The 14429-nt window shown below is 45.8% G+C and overlaps 1 protein-coding gene across 2 annotated transcripts in view; it reads right to left on the bottom strand.

Moving 5' to 3' along the window:
- The window catches only part of LOC119972429 (matrix metalloproteinase-16-like), a 320314-nt gene that overhangs the window by 179212 nt on the left and 126673 nt on the right, over positions 1-14429 (bottom strand). For both annotated transcript variants that reach the window (XM_038809101.1, XM_038809102.1), the window contains one exon: positions 1942-2246. In XM_038809101.1, coding sequence (XP_038665029.1) covers positions 1942-2246 — 305 coding nt within the window. The remainder of the gene's footprint in view (positions 1-1941; positions 2247-14429) is intronic.

Genomic DNA, 14429 nt, shown 5'->3' with positions numbered 1-14429 from the left:
GAGTGCGTCCTTCAGAGATGCCGGCCCACCGATCGGTGGGCACCGATCACGGGCCAGACCCCTTCTGAGAGCCCCCCCGGTGCTCGTCCTCCCTCCCCTCCCCACAGGCCGCCCACGCAGCGTTCGCGCGCTGTTCACACCGGCAGCGACCAGGTGGTGGTTGGCTCCGGCGTGAACCTGTCGTATTGGGCAGGCCGCTCGGCCCATCCGGGCCGGAGAATCGCCGCTCGCCCGTTACAGACGTCGAGCGGCGATTCTCCGAGCGGCCTGTCGTAAATCTCGGCGCGCTGTTTTAGAGGGGGTGGGAGAATCGCGTGCGGGTGCCAGGGCGGCGTGGCGGGACTCGCCCAGCACCCCCGCGTTCCCCCCCCCCCCCCCCCCCCCCCGGTGTGGGGGGGGGGGGGGGAGAATTGTGCGGTCCATTTTTGAGACTAAGTGTTGACGCCGGCGCAGAATTCGTGGACTTTCACGACCGCGAAACTGGCCCTGAACCTGGACTGATTCAGCAACTGTGGAGGGGCTAGTACCGGCCTCCACGTGGAACACAATCGAATCCAATGAAAAATGGTACAGGATTCGCCGGGTCAGCGATTGACACTTGGGAGGCTGACACGCTGCAGCTGCATTTCCACATTACAATCCCCACACACACTTATCCCAGCCAACAAGATGACATGGCACTGGCTGTGCTGGAGCTCGTCCATATAGCTGATGGGTCGGCTGGGACCAGAGGGTATTTGGGGTGGGGGGGTTGGGGGTGGCCTGGGGGACACCCATATGATCGGTTGCCCTAAGTTCACAGTGGGCTGTCAATGATCTGCACAGCTGCATTGCTGCCATTTTGGCTGCGGCAATGGTGTTCCGTGCCCGTCTACCTCGACTACACAGTGCACCTCCTAGCCAACCCCCACTACTCCCCCAGCCCCGGGAGAAGTCCCCGGCCAGTGGCACAAATGTCAGCAAACTATGGAGATGTTAGACACTTTCTGTACCCCGTCATTCTCCCTCCACAGCCATGACTCCCGTTTCACGGTTTTTAAAAGCACAAGTGAATCGCATCGTCGGGAACTCAGCCCATCGGAGGCAGAAAATCGCAGAGGCCCTGGAGAATACCGGGTCAGGCCCGCTAAGGATATGATATACGATAATGATATTTAATGGTGCTAACTGTACGTGCGTTCCGGACCGTATTGACGCTGATGTCGAGGTGATGAAGAATTGAGATTTGACATCAAATCGACGCCCGCCATGATTTTGGCATCAAAACCGATTCTCCGCTCAATCATATTTCCCGATTTCGGCATCGCACAATGGAGAATCCTATCCATTTCCTCTGGCAATCCATCAGTACAGCCCTGACATTTGTGCTGAGGTGTGGATGCAAAACCTAAACCCAGAACCTTGTGATTGAGAGGTGAATGTGCTGCCAACGACTCACTCTGAACAAGAGGAGCCAGTTGCATCTCCCATAACATTGAAACATTACTCTGTTGCATGTAGCAAACCACCTACTTCCCTGATAAGTTTTCTGTAGTGTTACTAAGCAAAGTAAATTGTGGAAAATATATGATTTGGTACCTCTTGTCTACAATTATTAGAGAAATTTCAAAATAATGCATTTTTTATTTACAGCATCCTTTGAAAGAAAACAGCTGTGTCCTGGATTTACTGTTTATTTTAGCGTCGTCTCTAAAGGGTAAATACAATAATGTCAGTGTCTAATGTATTTATAGTATCAGCTCCGATAATAAACTATCTGTTAATAATAGCCTCCTAATACAGCAATTTCTCTCTCGTATCCAGGTAATGTTCATTAGTATCGAGAAAGCTTCAAAGCAAGATGACATGAGTCATAATGATTGCATCCATTGTAATATGTTTTGCATTAACATAGAACTTTCAACACTCCACACAGATTATTTTTGTAAATAAAGTGCTTACCATCATGATTTGGGTTTCCTAATGTCCATGGCTCATCGGAGTCGAAGTGAGTGTCACCCCCAATGCCAGGTCCAGGGAAATAAGCATGTGCAAGGAAGCCCCCCTCTCCATCAAAGGGTGAGCTGTCACCATGGAAACCAGAAGCAAACATAATTGTAATGTCCACATCCCTCTTCTTGTTTTCCAACTCCACGTATGGTATTTCTTCAAATGTCAGGGGCGTTACATTCTGCCACACATCAAAGGCACGGCGTATCGCTCTGTGAGTTTCTAATTTTCCTACTTTAGGAGTGAAGTTCTTAATGCTGTGGGTGAAATCAGAAAGCAAATAGTAACCTTGATGAAAAGGGTTCGGGCCTGTGGCATTGCTAAACCATAACAGCATTTTATTTTATTCCTCGGGGCCAGTCGGCAGCTGGCCTGGGCTACTGAAAATCACCCAATGGATATGTATAACCTCGTAAATATTCTTATTTTACTTTTGGAGGCTTCCCCCCTCCCCACCTTTACAAAGTACAGTCACAATAAAAGTTGTGGCTATCTCTGTAGAAGATTAGAACTTGCCATAATTATTGTGGCGACTTCTGAGTTTTCCAGCAAGATTCAGCTGCCTTAAGTTTATTATAGTTTCTACCAGTTTTTGAAACTAAAAGAAACGACGAAAATCCGGACAGAAAACTTCACTGAAAATTTTTGAACTTCCTTATTCAATATAACTTGCTGCAACAGTTATCATAAGATTAAAACATTTATTTATGTCAAGACATCTCAAGTAATTTCATTCTTTGGTAAGCAAAAAAACTGCACATCAGAAAAGTCTAACAAATACCAAAGAGAAAATGTGAAGCTAAAATACTTCTTTCCCAATAGCTAAGAAAAAAGCAGTGGTCAGAATATCTAAGAGCTCCCTGCTCTTCAAATATTGACAAGGAATCTTTAACATCTATTGCAAAAAATGTTTGATTAATGTTTGCTCAACCTTTCATTGAAAGGCCATTGACTCGAAACATTGAGCTTAATTTTCCAGTGGATGTCAGAGTCCCAACGTCAGGACAAGGTTCCCAAGCTTGCACATGGCCTCAATGCACATGCCAGAGCAATGTTACATGAGGCAGTCTCCAAATTGACCACCTCCGCATTTGCTGCCCGGTTAAGAATGGTAGGCAGTATCGCAATGCTGGAGGCCCAATGAGTAGGTCCCAATGAGTGTTGGACAACCAGCAGCCCACTGCGAGAGGATGCTGCTGAGGGAGGGAGGTAGGAGAGCAGGCTGAAATTGGAGGTGCTCTCAGATGGTTACTGAACATATTTAAAGAAGAAAGCCTCAGCAGTGTTAGGCCCATCACTGCATACAGGAATGTTTATGGCCACAGCTGTGGCTGTATCAGCCTTGTGACTCCATCATTGGGTATTGAAGAGGAAGCTCAGAAGGTCCTCTCATCTGCCACCTAGTGGTCACCTCCATGCAGCTTCTGATCTCCAGACTCTGCGGGGAGCCTATCCAAAGCTAGGATCATTCTGTCAGTGTGGGATAATGGCTGTTGAGTGGGGCCTTAATTGGTGCTATTGGCTGTTCAACTTGGTGTTGTAGGCTGTCAATTCTCCTCACAGCCTGGGAAAGCTGCTGAAAGTTGGGACAGAATTGTGGGATCATCCCAATGAGGTTTCCCATTACTTTCTTGATTTTCCCCCTCCCCCCTGCCCCCACTTCCAAATCCATCTCCAAGGTTACAGGAAAGTTTAGTCTGTTAACTGTTTCTCTCAGATGCTGCCTGATCAGTGGGAGGTGGTGGCATAGTGGTATTGTGAACCAGAGACCCAGAATAATGCTCTGGGGAACCAGGTTCAAATCCCGCCACTTCAGATGGTGGAATTTGAATTCAATAAAAAAAATTAAAAGTCTACTGATGACCATGAAACTATTGTTGATCATTATAAAAACCCATCTGGTTCACTGATGTCCTTGAGGGAAGAAAATCTTCCGTCCTTACCTGGTCTGGTCTACATGTGACACCAGACCCACAGCAATGTGGTTGACTCTTAACTGCCCCCTCAAGGGCAATTAGAACAAAGAACAAAGAAAAGTACAGCACAGGAACAGGCCTTTCAGCCCTCCATGCTGCCCGTCTAAACTAAAACCGTCTACACTTCCTGGGTCCGGATCCCTCTATTCCCATCCTATTCATATATTTGTCAAGATGCCCATTAAATGTCACTATCATCCCTGCCTCTGGCAGCGAGTTCCTGGCACCCACTACCCTCTGTGTAAAAAACCTGCCTCGTACAGCTCGTCTAAACCTTGCCCGTCGCACCTCAAACCTATGCCCCCTAGTAATTGACCCCTCTACCCTAGGGAAAAGCCTCTGAGTATCCACTCTGTCTATGCCCCTCATAATTTTGTATGCCTCTATCAGGTCACCCCTCAACCTCCGTCATTCCAGTGAGAACAAACTGAGTTTATTCAACCGCTGCTCATAGCTAATGCCCTCCATACCAGGCAACATCCTGGTAAATCTCTTCTGCACCCTCTCTAAAGCCACCACATCCTTCTGGGAGTGTGGCGACCAGAATTGAACACTGTGCTCCAAGTGTGGCCTAACTAAGGTTCTATACTCAATACCCCGGCCAGTGAAGGCAAGCATGCCGTACGCCTTCTTGACTACCTTCTCCACCTGTGTTGCCCCTTTCAGTGGACCTGCACACCTAGATCTCTCTGACTTTCAATACTCTTGAGGGTTCTACCATTCACTGCATATTCCCTACCTGCATTAGACCTTCCAAAATGCATTACCTCACATTTGTCCGGATTTAACTTCATCTACCATCTCTCCTCCCAAGTCTCCAAACGATCTAAACCCTGCTGTATCCTCTGATAGTATCATCGCAATCCGCAATTCCACCAACCTTTGTGTCGTCTGCAAACTTACTAATCAGATCAGTTACATTTTCCTCCAAATCATTTATATATACTACGAACAGCAACGGTCCCAGCACTGATCCCTGCGGAACACCACTAGTCATAGCCTTCCAATTAGAAAAGCACCCTTCCATTGCTACTCTCTGCCTTCTATGACCTAGCCAGTTCTGTATCCACCTTGCCAGCTCACCCCGATCCCGTGTGACTTCATCTTTTGTACCAGTCTACCATGAGAGACCTTGTCAAAGGCCTTACTGAAGTCCATATAGACAACATCCACTGCCGTACCTGCATCAATCATCTTTGTGACCTCTTCAAAAAACTCTGTCAAGTTAGTGAGACACGACCTCCCCTTCACAAAACCGTGCTGCCTCTCATTAATACGTCCATTTGCTTCCAAATGGGAGTAGATCCTGTCTCGAAGAATTTTCTCCAGTAATTTCCCTTGCACTGATGTACGGCTCACCGGCCTGTAGTTCCCTGGATTATCCTTGCTATCCTTCTTAAACAAAGGAACAACATTGGCTATTCTCCAGTCCTCCGGGACATCACCTGAAGACAGCGAGGATCCAAAGATTTCTGTCAAGGCCTCAGCAATTTCCTCTCTAGCCTCCTTCAGTATTCTGGGGTAGATCCCATCAGGCCCTGGGGACTTATCTACCTTAATATTTTTCAAGACGCCCAACATCCCGTCTTTTTGGATCTCAATGTGATCCAGGCTATCTACACACCCTTCTCCAGACTCAACATCCACCAATTCCTTCTCTTTGTTGAATACTGATGCAAAGTATTCATTTAGTACCTCGCCCATTTCCTCTGGCTCCACACATAGATTCCCTTGCCTATCCTTCAGTGGGCCAACCCTTTCCCTGGCTACCCTCTTGCTTTTTATGTATGTGTAAAAAGCCGTGGGATTTTCCTTAACCCTATTTGCCAATGACTTTTCGTGACCCCTTCTAGCCCTCCTGACTCCTTGCTTAAGTTCCTTCCTACTTTCCTTGTATTCCACACAGGCTTCGTCTGTTCCCAGCCTTCTAGCCCTGACAAATTCTACCTTTTTCTTTTTGACGAGGCCTTCAATATCTCTCGTTATCCTACGTTCCTGAAATTTGCCGTATTTATCCTTCTATGTGTGGAGCCAGAGGAAATGGGCGAGGTACTAAATGAATACTTTGCATCAGTATTCACCAAAGAGAAGGAATTGGTGGATGTTGAGTCTGGAGAAGGGTGTGCAGATAGCCTGGGTCACATTGAGATCCAAAAGATGAGATTTTGGGCGTCTTGAAAAATATTAAGGTAGGAACATGCTGGTCCTGAATTCCTTTCAACTGACATTTGAAAGCCTCCCACATGTCAGATGTTGATTTCCCCTCAAACATCCGCCCCCAATCTAGGTTCTTCAGTCCCCCCTAATATTGTTATAATTAGCCTTCCCCCAATTTAGCACATTCACCCTGGGATCACTCTTATCCTTGTCCACCAGCACTTTAAAACTTACTGAATTGTGGTCACTGTTCCCGAAATGCTCCCCTACTGAAACTTCTACCACCTGGCCGGGCTCATTCCCCAATACCAGGTCCAGTACAGCCCCTTCCCTCGTTGGATGTCTACATATTGTTTTAAGAAGCCCTCCTGGATGCTCCTTATAAACTCTGCCCTGTCTAAGCCCCGAGCACTAAGTGAGTCCCAGTCAATATTGGGGAAGTTGAAGTCTCCCATCACAACAACCCTGTTGTTTTTACTTGTTACCAAAATCTGTCTACCTATCTGCTCCTATATCTCCAGCTGGCTGTTGGGAGGCCTGTAGTAAACCCCCAACATTGTGACTGCACCCTTCTTATTCCTGATCTCTACTCATATAGCCTCGCATCCCTCTGAGGTGTCCTCCCGCAGTACAGTTGTGATATTCTCCCTAACCAGTAGCGCAACTCCGCCACCCCTTTTACATCCCCCTCTATCCCACCTGAAACATCTAAATCCTGGAACGTTTGGCTGCCAATCCTGTCCTTCCCTCAACCAGGTCTCTGTAATGGCAACAATCATAGTTCCAAGTACTAATCCAAGCTCTAAATTCATCTGCCTTATCCATAATACTTCTTGCATTAAGACATATGCACTTCAGGCCACCAGACCCGCTGTTTTCAGCAACATCTCCCGGCCTGCTCTTCCTCAGGGCCATACTGGCCCTATTCCCTAGTTCTCCCTTAATGTTTTCACCTTCTGACCTATTGCTCCGGTACCCACCCCCCTGCTATACTAATTTAAACCCTCCCGTATGACACTAGCAAACTTCGCAGCCAGGATATTTATGTCTCTCCAGTTTAGATGCAACCCGTCCTTCTTATACAGGTCACACCTGCCCCGGAAGAGCTCCCAGTGGTCCAGATAACGGAAACCCTCCCTCCGACACCAGCTGTTTAGCCACGTGTTTATCTGCTCTATCTTCCTATTTCTAGCCTCACTGGCACGTGGCACAGGGAGTAATCCCGAAATTACAACCCTAGAGGTCCTGTCTTTTAACTTTCTTCCTAGCTCCCTGAACTCCTGCTGCAGGACCTCATGCCCCTTCCTGCCTATGTCGTTAATACCAATATGTACAACGATCTCTGCCTGTCTGCCCTCCCCCTTCAGGATGCCCGCTACCCATTCGGAGACATCCTGGACACATCATGGACGCCCATATCCCATGAACAAATTTTTTTTTTTAATCTGCTGAGTGTTTCCAGCAATTTTGTTCATTTCTAACCTTTGCTCAACTTGTTTCTCAACATCCACTCAATGATAAAAGTAGCACTTCTCAGCATCACATTAGCCTTAATCTGAAACACAAACATTGGTGCTGCTCTTGAATCTGCAACTTCCTGAACTAGGATGAGATTATTATCAATGTTGGCAAACTCAGCAAATCCTTTTATGGCAGACTGTTTGAGGTGAAGCTCACTGACAACACAGTTTGTCAGTCATTCCTGTCCTCTATCAGGGAGGTCTTATGACAACAGCACACAGGAGAGTCTGGGCAAACTGTTAACTCTGGACGAGCTGACAGGAGATTGTGAGGACCTTGAGCCAAGGGAATGTCCTGGAATCGACGGTTTGCCAGCAGGACTGGATTGGCCCGGGGCTTCTGGAAATGTATAAGAGTATGTTTCAGGCTGACAACATGTCAGAATCCACGAGGAAAGCCATCACCACCAGCATTTAAAAGTAGAAGAGGAAGAGAGAGGAAATGAGAAATTGGTGTCCCATTTCACTGCTTAATGTGTATGCCAAAATTCTGTCTGAGGTAATTGCCAATCAGGTCAATTCTGCTTGGGAGTTGGTGATCTACTTTGACTATTGGGGTTCAGGACAGAATCTACAATTGGATTCATGGCTCGATACAAGCATCAATCAAACAGCTTCAATTAAACCTGGGAGACAGGCAGGCCTGTCCCTCTGCCTAGACTTGTTCGTTTGCCATTTTGAACCTTATGCAGGGTTCATCAGGAAGGATTCAGGCAGAGGACCAGTGACAATCCCAGCCAGCAAAGGCACTCAGGTCAGAATCTTCCTGTGCATGAATCTTCCGCTCAGGTCCACTGTCAGTTCACATGACTGATGAACATCTGCAATGAGTTTGAATTGGCCTCGGGAGAGAAAGTAAATGGCAGAAAGAGTGAGGCCATGTTCTTTGGGAACTGGGCTAAGCAAATCCTTTGTCACGTTCACCATCAGATTAGACTGCCTGAAGGTGCTGGGGATGTGGTTTGGAAGGGCTGGAACATGCATCAAATACTGGATGGAGCATAAAGCCATGGGTAAAATAGAAACTGGGCATGCCAAACTGATGCCTCCTCTCCATTGCAGGTAAGAACCTAATTATTAGGTGCAAGGCGTTACTAGAGTTACTAAACATGGCGGAGGTCTGGACTATACCCCGATCCTGCCCTATGGTAGTCACCTCAACCATCTCCTGCTTTATCTGGGGATTGAAAATAGACTTGGATCACAAGAGGGTAAATGTACCCAATGTTATTCTAATGGTGACCGCTGCATCAAGCTGTGCATAGCCCCTCAGGCACCTAAACACCAAGTGTAACCATGTGTTGAGGTCTATCTGTCCTCGGTGTTGGGACTAGCCATGCTGCTTCAGAATGCTCCATTCAGTTGAACCATGCCATACCACCTCCCATTGTGGAAATGTTTGCATTGAAAAGCACCTTTGACCAGAAGTTTAACAGGCAATGGTCTACACGTAACATCCTTGAGGGCCTGTGAGAAAAGGAGATGGTGAATTGTGTTGGATTGTTTCCTGAACAGTCTGTCAGTCATTTAGCAGGAAGCTAGAATCTTCAACCCAGCACCAAGGTGATAGTTTGGTGGTGATGAGAAGGGCCCTTTCGGCAGATCCTTGTTGCCCGCCCTGAGTCTCTGTATTAACACACACTGCCCTCAAGGCGGCTGCAGTGGGGAAGAGACTTTTGTCCACCTCTTTTTAGAATGTGTCTTTGCAAAGCAGGTCTGGAAAGAGATGCAATGGCTTTTGTTGAGGTTCATCCCAAGCAGTTCCATAATGCAATCTGTGCTCCATGGGCTGGTGCCAGGGAGATGTAGCACAAGTGGATAGCACAGTGGCTTCACAGCGCCAGGGTCCCAGGTTCGATTCCATGCTGTGTCACTATCTGTGCGGAGTCTCCACGTTCTCCCCGTGTCTGCGTGGGTTTCCTCCAGGTGCTCCGCTTTCCTCTCACAGTGCAAAGATGTGCAAGTTAGGCGGATTGGCCATGATAAATTGTCCTGAGTGTCCAAAATGTTTAGGTGGGGTTACTGCATTACAGGGATAGGGTGGAGGTGTGGGCTTAAGTGGGGTGCTCTTTCCATGGACCGGTGCAGACTCGATGTGCCGAATGGCCTCCTTCTGCACTGTAAATTCTATGATTCTATGACCAGTTCTTCACATCGTGTACACTGTAAGCACTCTATTCCATGTTCCCAGTTTCTCTGCCTCTATTGCACCTGTTCTGATGATGCAAACTTTCATACCAGCAGTTCTTACACATCTTCCATTTTACTCAACTGAGGATTTTCCCCCACCCTGATTGACAGGACCCTTGAATATGTCCATTCTGTTTCCCATACTTCTGCTCTCACTCCTTGCCCTCCCTCCAAGAACTGCAATAGGGTTCCCCTTGTCCTCACCTTCTATCCATATTCATCAGATCATTCTCTGCCATTCTGCCACCTCCAGTATGATGCCACCACCAAGCACATCATTCACTGCTTTCTTCTTCAGCATTCCAAAGGGACCATTCCTATTTCCTATGACCCAGAGCTTCAGGTTACCAGTCATTTTCAATCTTCACCTTGCTCTAACACTGACAATCCTAACGTTGACCTATTGCAGTCTGACAATGAAGCTTAATATGAGCTTGAGGAGCAGCACCATCTGCGGGATTCTCCATCGGTGGGATCGTCCACTTCGCCGGCAGTGCACCCACTGGCCGGCAGTGGGAACAGAGGATCCCGCTGCCAGCGAGATCACACTGTGCCGGAAAATGGGGCTGGCGGGAGGGAGAAACCCGCCCCATGTTGCTTTTCCTTTTTTACATGTTTTGGTCTTATCCTTATTGTGCTCTTGTTTTTGCATCCAGACGGCATTCATTATCATTCTGCCACCCACAACTGCGCTGGGCACATTGTTTGTGTATTTTTTGACCCTTGCTTAGATCCACAGAATCCCTACAGTGCAAATAGAAGCCATTCAGCCCATTGAATCTGCACCAACCCGCAGAAAGAGCATCCTACCAAAGCCCACTCTCCCACCTATCCCTGTAAACCCACCTAATCTTTGGACTGTAGGAGGAAATCATAACATCCAAAGGAAACCCATGCAGACACAGGAGAGCATGCAAACTCCACACAGTCACCCAAGGTGGGAATCAAACCCGGATCCCTGGTGTTAACCCCTGTCCCATCCCAACCAGAAATGTTAGATCTATTTCTCGTCACGGATTCTGCCTGACATTGCTGAATGTTTCCAACACTTTTTGATTTTATTTCTAACTTTTCTCAGTTTTGATAAAAGGCCAAACTCTAACTCTGCTTCTCTCTCTCTACAGTTGCTGCTTGGGTGTTTCCAAAATTTGCTGATTTCATTACTTCAGCTAAACATGTTGTATAAAAAATCCTCGCTGTCTGAAGTGGATTTCATAAAATTAAACAAAAATATATTCTCAGCATCATGTGATGCTCAACCTCGTGATCAATAAGGAGATCAGGGTCAGCCAGCTTGCTGGTCTAGAGGTATGAATAAGGAGATCAGGGGTTATGGGGAGAAGGCAGGAATATGGGGGTGAGAAAACTATCAGCCATGATTAAATGATGGAGCAGACCTGAAGGGCCGAGTGGCCTAATTCTGCTCCTATGACTTATGGTTTTACTATTCTCTGCATCATCCTGCTTCTCTGGTGAAAACTGGTAAGTAACTCTTCAATTATAGGAGAAGATTTTCTACAAGTCTTATGTTTTTTATACTTTTGCCACTTTAAATTAATTGTCATTTCACAGATTATTAAAATAGCAAATGGTGCAACATGTACACTGAGAAATTGTGTTGTAAAAGTGCTAACAAGTAAGATCTGGGAGAAGAGCACACACACAGGACCGTATTTTCGCTAATGAGGCAGGAAGCTCGTCGTCAGACCTTCTCCATGTAAATGGCACCCACAAGCATTACTTTCGCTCTGAGGATGCAGGGGCAGGATCCAGAGTTAGCAATGCTGAGGCCAGTCTCCATTCCCTGGAACTTCATCCCAGTTCTATTTAAAAAGTGTTAGGCCCTCTATCCCTCAACCTTCGCACCCTTCAGTTCGATCTTTCAATGCCCCCCATGTCCCCACTCCACCTTCATGTCCCCACTCCACCTTCATGTCCCCATTCCACCTTCATGTCCCCATTCCACCTTCATGTCCCCATTCCAGCTTCATGTCCCCATTCCACCTTCATGTCCCCATTCCACCTTCATGTCCCCATTCCACCTTCATGCTCCCATGTTACCTCTATGACTCCATGCTCATTCCATGGCTCGCTGCACCCTCCCTACCCACTCACCCAAAATGCATTATACAATCAAGGAGTTGTATAATATCAAGTCTTGAAATGCACTTTAAAAAAACAGTGAAAAATCTTCTTTGGAAAAACATCTGCTTTACTAACTGTATAAAAGTGCCAATCAGACAGAGTTAATATAGTGTCACTAACGGAAGCTTTACCTTACTTCACATTTGTTAATCTTGTCCAAATAAACATATAGACATTGAAGGAAAGAGTTCAAAGAAAGAATAACTTATTATAACCTCATAATGTTGTGAAACACTCCGCATCAACTTGTGAAAACAAAACCTCCTGCTAAGCTAATACATTAGTGAGTCTTCGAGTTCAACCAGACATTCATAATAGGCCATCTGGGGAAACAGGTGTCTAGCCATCTGTTTCTGTTGATACAGTTCACAGCTAGCCTCATTATGAATGCTTGGCATGGATGGCATTAAGGGGACATGGGTAAGACTTTTTAAAATATCTTTGAAAATATTCTTGAATCCAGACATGGTTCAGGACTCTTATGAAGAGCTGTGAACCACATGTCCCCAAGAAGCTGGCCCCACTCAACAAAAGTTATGTGGGGTATGAAATACTACACCCGCAATGGGACTGGCTAGGTCGGGAATGCATTTTGTGTGCTTGCTCCCACACCCTTATCCGATGCCAGCAAAGGTTGCTGCTGCTGGGAATGGTGGTGGTGGTGGGGAGGTGGGGAGGGGGGGGGGTGGGGGTGAAATCTTGGAATCAGGTCCTACCGGACTCTGTGGAAATGCAGTCCACAGTCTCACAATGGTTCAGGTGGAAAATGCACTGTTCACTGTGGATTGAGTCGGAAAGACATGAATCAAGTTAATTGATCTGAACCAGGTCAAATGGAAGACTGTTGGTATTAACTAAACATTCTTGAGGGAGGGGCAAAATCAGCACCAGTTCCCAGTTATTGTTAGTATCCAAGGATCCATCCTAGAGAAGGTATGTTGGTGCAAGTTGAGTGAGGCTACAAGTGGATTTGGCTGTGATGGCTCCTGGAGTTGAAGAGCCTGCCTCTATTCCCTTTCTAGGATCACATATGAAGCATGAACCATTGTGTGAGACGCTGCAGGATAGCTGGGAACTGTGGGATTGTATATCAGCATGATTCTACACATTGAAGAGAAAAGGGAGAAAATAAACAATATTCACTTAGGAGTCATAGTCTGACATTTTCAATTTCTATATTTAATCAGTTCTGGCCAGTATTTATCGCTCACTGCCATGACAAACCGGTTAAGCAACTCATCTCTGCTCACTTGCAAAGTAACTACCATGTTTGTCTACTTAACAACAGTAAATTCACTTCAAAAGTAATTCTATGGCTGTGAAGCACTCTGGGACCTTCCAGGGATTCATTTCTCATTATTGAGTAATCTTTGAAATTGAGTTGCCTTTAAAATAAATAGCAGCTGCACCAGAGAATGCAGGCAGAATCTAACTCTCACCTCTTAAACTGCATCAGTTAATAAGATTGGCATGGTGAACTCATTTGTTTGCAATTATGCTGTATGACTATGCAGCAAATCTATTGAAGTGTCTGTAAGATTTTGGTTTTCCCTTTTATTTTAATCCATTTATATCTTAATACCTTTGTTAAAGTGGAAGATAGAGAAATTTCATGAACGCATTCAGTCATTTTTGTTGCCATTATTGTACAGCACAATCTTCATCCACATGTGATTTCTCACTAATCTGTTTTTGTGTTTAACAGTTACTGAACCAAAGGATCGCAATGGGCAAATCCCTGGGAGCTTTCATCGTCCCCTGACTCTGGAAATACCCTGAGCCAGGTTGAGTTCAAAAGATATACATGGGATGTGGCTCTAGTTTATACATAATCCGTAAAATAGGCATCTGTTATTTTATAAACTATTACTTTCCTTTTTGTAATAAGTTACTGAAATGGGCAAGCTCTTTTTACTGTGCAGCTGAGGAATGCAAATTGGTTTGTATCCCACCTGCCAAGAAAGTTGCCTGTTCACTAGCCAGGTTGGACTGATAGCTGATGCACAACATTAGGCGACTGTTGAGCATCTCTGTTCATCCAGTATCATTTTCCTTTCAAATTAAATTATACAAAACTATCCATCCAAATTTCTGAAAAGCACTAACAACAGGTTAGGCTTCCTCCCAGGAATACAAAGTGAGAAAATTACCCTACAAGTGAAAATGTTTGCATTTTGTCACAGCTTCCAGGCTTGGAATGCTAGTCATCATTACGTCTTTTTGTCAAAATTATGTTTAATGGATCTCAGTCTCAAACAGCTGAATGCAAGTGAAGACTGCAAAACAGGACAGCAATAATGTATATATTTTCACCAAACAATTGACAATGTTTTTCACTCCTAAAATAGAAAATATACAATAAAGCTCCCTGGCATATCATAGAAATCATAGAATTTACAGAAGGAGGCCATTCAGCCCGTCAAGTCTGAACCGGCCCTTGGAAAGGGCACCC

This window comes from Scyliorhinus canicula, chromosome 10 (assembly GCF_902713615.1).
Source record: "Scyliorhinus canicula chromosome 10, sScyCan1.1, whole genome shotgun sequence".
NCBI lineage: Eukaryota > Metazoa > Chordata > Chondrichthyes > Carcharhiniformes > Scyliorhinidae > Scyliorhinus > Scyliorhinus canicula.
The sequence above is the reverse complement of the archived record's forward strand: the minus strand, read 5'-3'. Positions and strand labels throughout refer to the sequence as shown.